This window comes from Montipora foliosa, chromosome 7, assembly GCF_036669935.1.
Source record: "Montipora foliosa isolate CH-2021 chromosome 7, ASM3666993v2, whole genome shotgun sequence".
Classification (NCBI taxonomy): Eukaryota; Metazoa; Cnidaria; class Anthozoa; order Scleractinia; family Acroporidae; genus Montipora; species Montipora foliosa.
In genome coordinates this window covers 1,561,502-1,575,493 of record NC_090875.1, presented here as the reverse complement: position 1 = coordinate 1,575,493, position 13,992 = coordinate 1,561,502, and the positions used below count along the sequence as shown (strand labels likewise).

General features: G+C 38.9%; 2 protein-coding genes and 1 pseudogene across 2 annotated transcripts in view; 2 read left to right on the top strand and 1 right to left on the bottom strand.

Moving 5' to 3' along the window:
* Positions 1 to 3,292, top strand: part of LOC138010429 (uncharacterized) — a 5,201-nt gene extending 1,909 nt beyond the window's left edge. The window contains exons 3-9 of the mRNA XM_068857386.1: positions 1 to 43; positions 153 to 699; positions 1,079 to 1,517; positions 1,748 to 1,919; positions 2,235 to 2,383; positions 2,598 to 2,789; positions 3,151 to 3,292. The exon at positions 1 to 43 is cut by the window's left edge and continues 160 nt beyond it. Coding sequence (XP_068713487.1) covers positions 1 to 43; positions 153 to 699; positions 1,079 to 1,517; positions 1,748 to 1,919; positions 2,235 to 2,383; positions 2,598 to 2,789; positions 3,151 to 3,290 — 1,682 coding nt within the window. The 3' untranslated portion in view covers positions 3,291 to 3,292. The remainder of the gene's footprint in view (positions 44 to 152; positions 700 to 1,078; positions 1,518 to 1,747; positions 1,920 to 2,234; positions 2,384 to 2,597; positions 2,790 to 3,150) is intronic.
* A 624-nt stretch (positions 3,293 to 3,916) lies between these two features.
* LOC138010430 (uncharacterized) lies at positions 3,917 to 5,084 on the bottom strand. The gene is made up of 3 exons (XM_068857387.1): positions 4,824 to 5,084; positions 4,454 to 4,699; positions 3,917 to 4,056 (listed from the first exon to the last, which is right to left on the bottom strand). Exons 1-3 carry the CDS (start codon positions 5,051 to 5,053, stop codon positions 3,996 to 3,998), a joined length of 537 nt encoding a protein of 178 aa, XP_068713488.1. The 5' UTR covers positions 5,054 to 5,084; the 3' UTR covers positions 3,917 to 3,995.
* A 7,301-nt stretch (positions 5,085 to 12,385) lies between these two features.
* LOC138009584 (uncharacterized) lies at positions 12,386 to 13,417 on the top strand (annotated as a pseudogene).
* Positions 13,418 to 13,992: the final 575 nt, after the last annotated feature.

The window sequence follows — 13,992 nt, the reverse complement described above, 5'->3', positions numbered from 1 at the left end:
GTGAAGATGAAATAGAAGAAGACGAAACAGCAAATACCATAACGTAAATTATGTGCATGCTTTGAATGTGAACTTGTGGTCATGCTTCAGAATGTAAATATACATAGGTAAGAAAAGCTAGTAAAACTTATCATCTTTAAATTTTCATTCAGGGTTGACCAGGGAACTCCAGCACAAGATGAGCCTAAGTTTATTGTGTTCTTCACCCAGCTTTTGGGACTGTTTTCTCTGTTTTGCTTTACATGTAAAACAAGTGGTCCAAGAGTAACCATGAAACAGAGGGGAACCATGGTGATTGCAAGTCAGCAATGTCAACATTGTGGCGATGATGCCTTTGTGTGGAAATCCCAGCCCATGACCCTTGGAGGAAAACATCCCCTTGGAAACATATTGTTAAGTTTTTCTATACTGATGGCTGGAGCATCTATCAGCAAAGTGTTACTGGTGTTCAAGCACATGGGCTTGTCAGCTTTCTCTGCGAGAACATTTTTTTACCATCAAAGGAGCTTTCTATTTCCAGCTGTGATTAGCTATTGGGAACAGTACCAAGCAGGCCTCATTTCTAAACTTAAGGAACTGAAAGATGTTGTGTGGAGTGGAGACGGGCGTTTCGATTCAATGGGCCACAGTGCTAAATTTGGAGCCTACTCAATGTTCTCTAACACCCTTCTCAAAATTGTGCATTTTGAAATTCTGCTGGTAGCAAGTCCAAACAGTTAAATATTTAAATTAAATGACTAGCTATGTAAAGATATTGTTGCTTTAGATGAAATTGACCAATCATCACCATGACAGTGGATTCCAGAAAATCAAATGTCAAGGAAGTAAAAATTTAACATTGTAGTTTTTTGGGGGGGAGGGGGGGGTGGCAAGTTGAAGTGTCTGATATTTTTATGTAGTTCATCTTCTGACTTTTTCTAATTCTTACTTACTTTTCAAAGTGTTCCTATGTAACCCAACTTGCTTTTATTTGGCAATATCGTCTATTACATGTCAGTTTTCATCCCTTTTTATTTGCTAACGACAAATTATCATTTAGTTATGAACAAATTATTATCAGTTTTTAATCTCTCTGCAGGCAAACGAAACTGGTAGCAGCACTGCCATGGAGCTTGAAGGGGCAAAACGTTGCTTTTCTTATCTTCAAACTGCTGGCGTTTCCATTAAAGTTTTCATTTCTGACAGACACAGGGGAATTGCCAAATGGATACGGGAATGCCAAACAAGTTGTGCCCACTTCTTTGACATCTGGCATGTGGCACGCTCAATTGGAAAGGCAATGACAAAACTGGGGAAAGAGAAAGGTTGTGAAAAAATTGCTGACTGGGTCAAAGGTGCACGTAACCATTTGTATTGGTGTGCCACATCTACAAAGCAGGGGTTTGAAGAGTTGATCGCAGCAAAGTGGATGTCATTCATGCAGCATGTGGCCAATAAACACAACAATCATGAATCTTCCCTGTTCAACAAATGTGCTCATGATGATCAGATTGAAAATCGAAGATGGATCAAGATAGGTGAATTATAGTCAGTCTTGTTTGGTAGTAATATAGTTTTGGAGCTAGGCATTTACCATTGATAAACCCATAGTACACAAAAAATTATTGTAATCCAGAATTATAGCATTAATTCAAAATGATATTGAATTGTTTTGGTCCTTATTCAAAAAATACCAACAAGAACAGGGACTTCCTGAATCAAATAGTTTTGTACGGTTAAACATGCATTATCTTTTACCTTCTTTTAGGAACTAAGGGTTACGACAAACTCAGCAGCCTCCTAACTAATGTGCGTCTGGTTAATGACATCAAGAAACTGTCTGCTGATGCCCAGACTAGTTGTCTTGAAGGCTTTCACTCAACCTTGAACCACTGGCATCCAAAGATGGTTTGCTTTTCTTGGCTTGGGACTTTTTGCAGGTATAGTACACCAAAATGGTTACAATTGCTATTGACACATGCATTCCCTGGCCCTGGTCAAAGGAAGGGTAATGCTATCTAACAGAGAAATTGCTATCCAGTGAGGCATAGTTTTTACTGTAGATGTGTTTTCTATTGTCTGGTTGCTCTATCTCTAGGTTTTGTCACTGTCATCTGCCCTGATACTGTTTGTTATATGAATGTTTTTGCTTGGGAAAATTCATCAGTTTAACTCAGAGTGAATTCATGGTTTTATTTTGTTTCCATTTTAGTTATAATTTCATGTTGTCATTGTGTTTCGTTATATATTAATAGGCACATTTTGGCCTCTTTGCACTTCAATGAGAACGTACAACGACAAACAAAGATATCTGTTGATGGAGAGGAGTACTTAAAAGTAACCTATCCTAAATTTAAGCTGGGCGATGAGGTTGTCCGTGAGGTCACAGTGCCACCAACTTATGGTATGTTTCCAGTTTCAAATACACAGGGATGTTTTCTACTAGCTGCATTATTTCATATGTCACTTGAAGTTTCATTCCAGGCATCCCTGTAACAATGTCTACTGCCTGCCTTCATTCGTTTTTATTGTATATGTAGTACCTTAATTTCACATGTTCATGTAGTACAGTAACAGTTCTTTTATTGACATTGTGATCATCATTGGTGTTTTAATAGATTATGTCCAAGAAATAAAGGGGAAACTTTTCAACACCTCAAGGTTAGAGCTTACAAATGTGGTAGACAGGTACAGTGCAAAGGTTCCACCTTTACTCAGTTCACAGTTTAAGGACAGGATGAAAAAAGCAGATGCTGTTGAAAGCTACAAAAAGAGACAGAAAAGACAAGCTACACAGCTGTATCCTGCAGGTGAAACATGAATATCCAACTAATTATAGCAACTAAAGAACATGTAAACGCTAGCACCCAGCTGGGGGGAGAGGGTGCTCCCTTAAAATTCAAAATAAGTATGTACAGCAAAGGCTCTGAAACTCTTTCTCTATTTCAGGATAAAGAAAATCAAACTTGATACCCCTTTAAGACCCAAACCCTGCTAATTGATGCCCTATGACTTTGCACAGAGGGCCATATATAAAAAAAACCTATATACCATACCAAATGACATGCACAAGATTATGCTTAGAGGGTCATACCAAAAAAAATAACACCTGAGTGTTTAATATACATATATGCATTTTATTTAAAAAAATCACAATTTTGCTTTTTGTAGGTGAGGAGCAAGACCAGTTGCGAGCAAGTACAGTTTCATCTGAAGCACCACCTAAGAAGAAGAGAAAAAAGCCAACAAGTGCAAAATGTGGAAAGCCAAAAAAGGGGCATAAAGCTGCTCTCTGCATAGACCAGAGTTAAATAGACTTGCTTTGATTAAATTGGCTTCCACTCTATGAATTCATAATTTTCTATGTGTCAAAGTTTGATTCAATTCATTATACTGCAAAGTGGTTTACCCCCCTTTTATGATTATATTTAGGGAACTTAAATATATCACACAGCAATGTTGAATACTGTCAAGGTCCAATCAGAGCTATTATTACATGTGATACAGTTAAATTTGATTTCACTTTGTTAAAACACTACTTTCAAATACCTAGGTAGGTGCCTGCTATGTCGTGTTACGTGTACATTTGAGATTAAACAAGAGAGTAGTTCAACAATTCAATTCAAAGACACTTAATTAATAGACCTAGGTGATGGGCCATCACGTTAGGATGTAAATGGCCTCCATGCAGCTGTCTGCAATGTTCAAAGTTATAATGGAACCTTTTTTCTCTGTACTCCACAAAGTATGAATACACGCCACATGAAAGTTTATGGACAATTTTAGGGGGGAGGGGAGGGAGTGTGAAAAGCAAAATGGTGCAAAGTAAACCCAATGGGAATACACCCACCTACCATGAGGGAGGGGGTGATATTTTATGGAATAACATGTTACTATTATGTTATAAAAAAATGTCAATCTCTTTGCTGCCCAGGCTGGTAGCCTCTTGTCATCTCAGTTGGATACTTCTGCCTGATAACATTATAGACACAGGATGGAAGAGGTCTTGTATTGTCCTAACCTAGGTAGCCACAAATCCATCGTACAAGCCATCTGTATGATATTGCTCTCAACATTCTAGAACAGAAGATTGATTGTCCTCAATAAAACGCAAAAGTACATGTGCCTAAGAGGAAAGGTTATGTTCAAATGTGTTTGTCATAAGCTATAAAATAATGCAAGGTAGCGAGTACAAGACAACAATGCAAAGGCTTGGTTTATTCCTTTTGATCTTCGAGTACAATAAAGAATCCCCGTAAGTTGACTAAGGATGCGTTCCTTGTGGGTTGATCTGGATCAGAATCAGTGATAAAAGACCTGTCTGGATCATATGGTACATCAAATGAATCGGTGAATTCACTCTGGTCATGGATTCACCGGTTCCTTTGATGCACCATGATCCAGATCACCCCAAAGGAAGGCATCCCTAAATGTAAACGCGGCGAACCTTATTCAATCTACTTTTGACACTCACTGGTTTTCTGTCTGGCCATCTCGGCGACGGTAGCCTCGTCCATTCTTATCTCTAAGTAGGGGTCCAACTTGCAACAGCACTGTTCTGTTGGTCATTGCAGCGAAGTCATCATGCTTTGTGATGCATTTTATACGCTCGATACTTCCATCGCAGGTTAATTTCTGGCGGACCTGAGCAATTTCACGGCAGCATCTGTGCTCCAAGGCGCCAGCTGAATTCCCCGTGGCACATTCTTCACATGTACACCTACAAAACATACACAGGACTGACGAAACTAACAAAAAAAACTGCGTAAGGGTAAGCCACGAAGCTCCTCAAGTTAGAATGTATTTCGCCCTAGCGTTAGAAAACGAATTAGTAATTTACTAACCAATCATTTACAGCAACTTGGCTTTCAAATCGTGCACGTAATGTGGCAGGAGTAAGACCATCTTGGTCAGCTTCATCGTCTTCGCCATCGTCGCTCGAATGTGCCAAAGGTTCTTCGGCGTAAGGCTGAACGATGCCAACAATTTCCATTTCGTCCAAACTGCTGCTTTCAGATCCACTTGCGATCGAAGATGACTCTTCAGTGGAAGTAGTTTCATCACTTTCAGACATTATGACGGTGAAAACAACAAGAATTATATCGAAGAACTCCACGACAACTGCGAGCAACTATGTGCGAAATGAATGTTTATGCGTCTCTGCGCGACTAGTGACGTCAGCAAAGCCAAACAAGGGCCTTATTCGACCCCAGTCCCCTGAGACACGATTTTGGCGAATTTTGGGATTTTAGAGTGCGAAATATCGCCTTTTTCGAGGTTTCATTCAAATTTCTTTGTTCTTTTCCAAAATAAGATACACTAAGCTACAAATTAAGACAAAAAAAAATTTTACTTCATATGCACTTTAAGGAGGCAAAATATGCAAGGTTCTGTCCTTATTTATCCCAAAGTTTTAGTAAGATCTTCTAAGAACCAATACAGTAACTGATGAATGTTATACATTTCACTTTTATCTGTTATTTTTCGTTAAGGGATGAGGCTTCCTTATCTTGTCGTTTGGAAAAAAATAGTTAAGCCTATCCCTCAGGTAAACGGCATCCTTCATGTTTCTTTGGTGGTTTCCAATTCCAACTGGTTTCTGAAATTCAAAGAGCCTTTCCTAATTCATTGCGGCACTTGTAGCCTCTTGACATAATGAATGATATATAACATACATAACTGTCTCGTTTCTTTTGTCTTATGTAATTTCTGCTCCGGTACTTGCAGAAGCTTCCAAAGGCAATGAAACTCTACTCGTACCTCAATTTCACAGTTGTCTCACGGTGGATAACATGTAGTTTTTCCTTCTAATATTACAAGCGCACTTCCTTATCTTGTTTCAACATTGTCCTTCTTTGCCCTTCAAACAGAATCCATAATTGCTGCAGGTGATTTTTCGACCATGCCTTACCTAGCTTGCATTACAGTCACAAAGAAATCCACAGTAGGGATATTTGACTTCTTTTTGAACTAAGGTCATTTTATTACTCTATTCTTTTTGTTGTTAATCAAGAAATTTGTTCTAATCAAGGGGCATTTATGTCACTTGGCCCACAGCGAGAAGTGCATGAGGAAAAACAACAAAATAAAAGGGTTAACGCCCATTTTTGCAACTTCTGTTGCTGCAACAAAATGTTGGATACACATACAACGTTTCTTTGGGAATAAAACGTATGTTATTTAGAGAGACGCTGAGACAGAGAGAGAGAGATGGGAAAAATTTCTTTTCTTTTCCAACTTAATAAAATATGGGCTGTTTATGATCTATCAAAAGAAGTGTTTTCCTGAAATAGGAAAGTGGCCATTATGAACACCGAAGGCTTCTGGTCACGTTAAAAGACTCTTTCTTGACAGATACACATTCGAGGAAAATATCCTCCCTTCTAACCAATATTCCGGCAAAGACTATGACTGTCTTACCGGATATGAATACTCATAATTCTTCACGCTTCTCTCGAGAAATCGATTTTGTATGGTGTGCAAAGAATTTGTCTTAATGCTATACAGTGGAGCCATTCCTACCTTTATATCGTGTCCCCTTCCTTTCCCAGATGTACATGATTTTCCCCATTTGGCTCATTTCTTTTAAGAAATTTCCTCTTGATTTTTTTTGGGGTTTTGTAATTGTAATGTAACTGTTTGTGCCATTTATACTTTGTACCATCGAGTGGTCTAGGACGGGGTTAACTGTGCGATGCTAGCCGCATAATATCCTAAAAAAAGTACAGGGATGCAATGGCCTGACAATGACACTTGATCTTAGCCAAAAGTCCGAGGAGCAATTGCATTTCGTAGACGTCACATGCATCATAATGCCTTTTTTCAAATGGAGTAGTCGCTTAAAGTGCCCCTGTGACCAAAAAATCAATTCATACTTTTCTTTGGATTTCAAAACTATGTTAACAAAACACTAAGTGACCCACGTTTTAAGCCTTGATTTGAAAAAGAAACCTCGTTATTTTAACTGTAATTTTCCTATTTAATGGTCCGCCATTACTAACATTATGTTCTTGAGAGAGCTGGATCAAGGAGAAAATGACGTCAAAGGCTCACTAGTTTAAGAATGCAATACGTGTGTACGCTGCAGAATTAATATGCAGCACGGGGGTTTTGGGCTTTCAGACTTTTAAACTCACGCTTTGCATATATAATAAACTGCGTTCACACGCTGAAATTTTAAGCTAGTGAGCCTCTGACGTCACTTTTCCCTGGATCCAACCGTCTGAGTTCCAATCGGTCAGTTTTGAACGTGAGTATCCCTCAGGTAAACGGCATCCTTCATGTTTCTTTGGTGGTTTCCAATTCCAACTGGTTTCTGAAATTCAAAGAGCCTTTCCTAATTCATTGCGGCACTTGTAGCCTCTTGACATAATGAATGATATATAACATACATAACTGTCTCGTTTCTTTTGTCTTATGTAATTTCTGCTCCGGTACTTGCAGAAGCTTCCAAAGGCAATGAAACTCTACTCGTACCTCAATTTCACAGTTGTCTCACGGTGGATAACATGTAGTTTTTCCTTCTAATATTACAAGCGCACTTCCTTATCTTGTTTCAACATTGTCCTTCTTTGCCCTTCAAACAGAATCCATAATTGCTGCAGGTGATTTTTCGACCATGCCTTACCTAGCTTGCATTACAGTCACAAAGAAATCCACAGTAGGGATATTTGACTTCTTTTTGAACTAAGGTCATTTTATTACTCTATTCTTTTTGTTGTTAATCAAGAAATTTGTTCTAATCAAGGGGCATTTATGTCACTTGGCCCACAGCGAGAAGTGCATGAGGAAAAACAACAAAATAAAAGGGTTAACGCCCATTTTTGCAACTTCTGTTGCTGCAACAAAATGTTGGATACACATACAACGTTTCTTTGGGAATAAAACGTATGTTATTTAGAGAGACGCTGAGACAGAGAGAGAGAGATGGGAAAAATTTCTTTTCTTTTCCAACTTAATAAAATATGGGCTGTTTATGATCTATCAAAAGAAGTGTTTTCCTGAAATAGGAAAGTGGCCATTATGAACACCGAAGGCTTCTGGTCACGTTAAAAGACTCTTTCTTGACAGATACACATTCGAGGAAAATATCCTCCCTTCTAACCAATATTCCGGCAAAGACTATGACTGTCTTACCGGATATGAATACTCATAATTCTTCACGCTTCTCTCGAGAAATCGATTTTGTATGGTGTGCAAAGAATTTGTCTTAATGCTATACAGTGGAGCCATTCCTACCTTTATATCGTGTCCCCTTCCTTTCCCAGATGTACATGATTTTCCCCATTTGGCTCATTTCTTTTAAGAAATTTCCTCTTGATTTTTTTTTGGGGTTTTGTAATTGTAATGTAACTGTTTGTGCCATTTATACTTTGTACCATCGAGTGGTCTAGGACGGGGTTAACTGTGCGATGCTAGCCGCATAATATCCTAAAAAAAGTACAGGGATGCAATGGCCTGACAATGACACTTGATCTTAGCCAAAAGTCCGAGGAGCAATTGCATTTCGTAGACGTCACATGCATCATAATGCCTTTTTTCAAATGGAGTAGTCGCTTAAAGTGCCCCTGTGACCAAAAAATCAATTCATACTTTTCTTTGGATTTCAAAACTATGTTAACAAAACACTAAGTGACCCACGTTTTAAGCCTTGATTTGAAAAAGAAACCTCGTTATTTTAACTGTAATTTTCCTATTTAATGGTCCGCCATTACTAACATTATGTTCTTGAGAGAGCTGGATCAAGGAGAAAATGACGTCAAAGGCTCACTAGTTTAAGAATGCAATACGTGTGTACGCTGCAGAATTAATATGCAGCACGGGGGTTTTGGGCTTTCAGACTTTTAAACTCACGCTTTGCATATATAATAAACTGCGTTCACACGCTGAAATTTTAAGCTAGTGAGCCTCTGACGTCACTTTTCCCTGGATCCAACCGTCTGAGTTCCAATCGGTCAGTTTTGAACGTGAGTAATGGCGGACCGTGAAATCCAAAACTTACACTCAAAGTAAACGGTCTTTGGATAAAAATCAAAGCTCAAAATTTTGCCAGTCAGGTGTTAAGCAAACACACTTTCAAAATCTGAAGGAAAAAAGGAAGTGGTTTTTTTGGTCACAGGGGCACTTTAACAGAATCCTGACAATTCATCACATTAGGAGACATAAATCTTTTATAGGAAATCGTATGAAGGCAACCCAGCTATATGCAATGTTTGTGTATTTGGCAAGAAACTCGTATTTTAGAAATGGTTTGGCATTTCATCTTATCAATTGTGATGACCCAAGGGAATATATCGGTTGGGTATCACAGTTCTTTACATGCTCCTGTGAAGGCAACTAAGTCTATACAATGCAACTTGCTAGAAAACACACCACCCTGGCGAAACAAAAAAAACATTAAAAAAGCATTGCTGGATGCCCGTGTATGGGGCGCCAAATGTAAAAATATTATTTAAGTACTTTTTCCCTATTTTTTGTTATTTATCAAATATCGCAAAAGTTATCTTGTAATTTATAAATAACAAATTCAAGTACCTTTGCGATTTATAAATCACACGATTGCCAACTTTGCGATTATAAATCGCAAGATTACACACTTTGCGATTTATAAATCGCAAGATTACACACTTCGCGATTTATAAATCGCAAAGTAGCGAACTCTGCAATATATAAATAACAAGAATCGGACATTGGCGATTTATAAATCGCATATTTTGCAATATATAGACCTTATTCATAAATGGCGGTCACATTTATGATTCTTTTGTCCACGTGCAAATTAGCCTACCAAGCCTCATTTTAGAGGAAGAATTCTTTTCAATTCACTGTAGGGTATTGAGGCTTGGTAGGCTAATTTGCACTTCGACAAAAGAATTATAAATTGACGGCCATTTATGAATAAGGTCTATAAATCGCACATTTTGCGATTTAAAACCGCAAACTCATGAAATTTACGCCTGCGGGCCCGTTGTGCACTTTTTTTGGCGGGAAAACTATTCTTGTTGTTGAATATGGCGGATAGAGAAGACTTGGCACGACTGCTCTCCTCAGCCGTCTCAAGAGCAATATCTTAGACATTGAGTGCTCAGGAGGACTCATCACAGCAAAGTGAGGTAAGGATACCTGTATATTTGCTCAGCGATTTTATTTTGATTTATGGCGAATCGGTCTGAATTGTGCCATGCTGTCAATTTGCAGCTCGAGGTCGCAGAATGTTAACCGGACTGCCTCTATCCCACCAACCGCTCCTTCTCAGGTTTGTTCAATTTCATCTTTACTTGCGTTTATTTGTTAACAGCAGCAGAAACTCCATCAGTGTCAAAATGCAAACAAGTGCCTATTCCATTAGCTCATTTAGCTCGCAAACACGTCTATGTTGGATGTCAAACTGAAATCATTTAGGACAAAATGATTTTAACTGACATTATAGTTTTGGTCTTAATTTCCTTTCGGACTATCATTGCTACCCCTACATGTCATGTTGTTGTAGTATTTCATTCTCTTTTGCAGGCCGCAAATATGTGGGGAGACAGCTGGGCACCTAATCAATCAACACCCCTGAGTCCACCCAGGATCTTCACCACATAGATGGTGATCTCTGCTAGTTGAATTCTCCTCAAATATATTGAACTCGCTGATTTCTTTTATTGTTTTAAATGTAGAATACCAATGCTTCTGACAATACTCAACCCACACTTCCTAACCATGTTTGGACGTTTTTTTGTTATCACATAAAATTTGTTACCTATCTGTCACTAATTTTTATTCCGCTTTTGCAAGATTTATATTCTATACTTCCGATCAATGTTATCAGGCAATCGTTTCATCTCACGATTTCCACCCACGACGTATGACATTTACCCATCGCACTAGAGGGCAAAAATGATTTTGTTGAGATATTTCATTCGAATTTCGTTTTCCCGCAAAATACTATTTTGTACATTTGGGGTCACACAGTGTCAAACAATGTGTCACCAGAGAAAGATAAGATCCATCTTGAGTCCCACCAAGCTTGACTCACATAATCACAGTCAAAACCAAAACATGGAACCACAACAAGTAGCTTGCACTTTTCTTGGAATCTTTTGTCCTTTAACTTGCATGCAGCTTAGAATGGCAAATTTATTTCAAATGCGCTGTCTTCACAACTTGAATGTTCAACTGGCATTGTTGGATATTATGGGCGTCAAGTTAGGCAAAGCAGCCGGAGAAGACTGAAGAATCCCTGCGGTTGGCGATTGCCAAGACCAAATGTATCATGGTTTGAAATACACTTTATTGTGGTTTTCGATCCTTTTTACATCATGGTTGACCTATTGAAAAGCTTTTTTTGACATTTTTTGACATTTTGGCGAGGTCTAGAGCTCGCCAGTTTAAGTGGCAGCATGTTTGAACATTTTGGAGAGAAGGGTCGCACTACTAAAAACCATATGATGACAGATATTTTTGTAAAATAAACAACTTTTTGCACTAGTGCTACCCGGCCCTTGTATGTACATGTTAGGGTTAACACGTAATTACGGATTCTTGTCTTACCGTTTAGAAATTATCACGATTTGAGAAGCCATGGGGGCCGGTACACTTACAATGTTTGTGTGGATATCTAATGACATTTTTTTATCGTACAGCAAAATTTATGGCTCCCTATGCCTCCAATTTCATCGCAGTGATCGAAATATTGCCACTATTTTATGTTCCAGGATGCAATCCGAAGACCCACTGATTAGCCGTTAACAAATGTCAGGTGAAGACCACGGTGTGCTCTATGAATTGTAGTTACCGTATTGTTGAGATAACATGGACGTAGATAGTTGTGGGTTTACTACACGAACGGGAGTTCTGTTGTAACTTCTTGTAACTTGGGGGCGGCCCCGTTCCCGCTCCCAAGTGAGAGGAAAACCCTGGGAACGAGGTTGAACGTGCCACAGCATGTTTTATGGCTTGGGGGTTAAAAATGAATATCATCGGAATATGTACTTTAAAATATAGAGGATATTACATGGCCGCACGGGGATACTAATTTCACCTTCGAGTGAGCGAAGCGAATGAGTGAGAGATACTTTCAGCACGACAAAATAAAATTCGTATCCCCAAGCGGGCAAGTAACCTTCCGTTTATTAAATAAATTCCAATGAAATACCAAACCATTTCACTTTAATATTTTTGGTAATCCTAACGTAGCACAATGACTTGATGTATTATGTAACTATAGCAACGGGGATCTTTTCACTGTCATGTTTTCGTGCGAAAGGTCACCTGGTATCTCCTTGGTGTTTAAAAAAGGAGAAATATTTATACATATATATACATATATATATCTATATATTTTTTTAGTTCATCTAGAAGACCTGGAAGACCAAGGAAATCCATCCAAAGGAAACTTTTGGAAAATCTTTTGAGGTTAAAAATGCCTAATGCTGAAATCGCTAACTTTTTTCATGTCTCCCAACCGGTTGTTTATAATGCCGTGAGGAAATTCGGAATAGAGTACAATCGGTTTTCAAACATATGCGATGATCAGCTCAAAGGGGTTGTGAACACCATAAAAGAAGACCATCCACGTGCAGGAGAGGTCTTGGTACAAGGCCACTTAAGAGCACAAGGTGTACATGTACCACGCGACCAAATGAGTTCCGCTATTCAGCAGGTCGATCCAGTGGGTACAGCCGATAGAAGACAACCTCCTATTCGATGGAGAGTGTATTCGGTGCCCTGTCCCATTTACATATGGCACATAGACGGCAACCACAAATTCATTCGGTGGAGAATGGTACTTCACCACACCGTATATGGTTTTAGTCGGCTGGTTGTTTTTGGCAAGTGCTCGAATAACAACAGAGCGTCTACTGTCTCAGCCTTGTACCAAGACGCAGTTCGTAAGTATGGGCGTCCGTGTAGAGTTAGGACCGATCATGGCAGAGAGAATGTTGATGTCTGGAACGACATGGTCAGTGCATTGGGATAAGACGCTAACTCGGTTGTTGTTGGCAGCTCTGTGCATAACCAAAGAATTGAGCGCCACAACCGAGCCGTCAACGAACAAGAATTCGCTGGTTTTAAGGAAGAGTTGTATGACTTCGAGAGGCAAGGGATATTAGATCCACTGAATGATACAGATATGTTCTGCTTACATTACGTATATCTACCCAGAATAAATAAAAGGATTTCAGAATTTACCAACGCCCACAACAATCATCCCGTATCCACTGAGGGAAATAATTCACCTGCACAATTGTTTTGGGTTAATCTTCATTTGACTGCATTTCACGGTGGCAGTCCCATGGATGCTGCGTGGCGTGGTGTTAATGTTCAAGACTTGATTTCAAATCAATCTCTACTGCATGTACAAGTCCCTGACACACCCAATCCTCTTGAGGATGCGTCCTTTCGTCAGCTGCAACGTACAGTCGACCCCCTTTCACCTGCCAGTGGCATGTGATCTTTATCATCGCACAGTGGAATTCGTTGCACTAGCAATGCAAAATTTAGTTCAAACATAATTAAAGTACTATCTGGAGGTATGTAACAAAGCGCTCAACAAGAAAAGTATGTACCGAGTTGTTCTAATTTAAAAGGACAAGAAAAATCACTGAAACATTATATTATTTGCGCAATTTTGATCTTCATTTCTTCAAAGAAACGCAATCGTGTTTTCAGTGATATACCTTTTTGTGCTTATTTGTCCCTACTTCAGTTGTCAAGATGGTACGAACACAACTTGTTAAAACGCAACCACAGCAAGTTTCGGTCAATAACACTCGGACGGCAAAACAAAGAAATAAGGAACTGAACAGTATAATCATGAATAGTATCGTACATGAATAGTATCGTAAACCGTACATCTGAAATAAATCTCTTAGGTGATATAATTTAAGGTTTGACATTCATGTTCAGTTAACGGATTATCTAAAAGAAAGGCATGCAAAAGCTGGGGTTCTTACTTGAGGTTTAGGGCATCTTTTACTTACTAGTGCTACGTTAAGAGTTTATAAAGCATCCGTTTTATCCTCATTA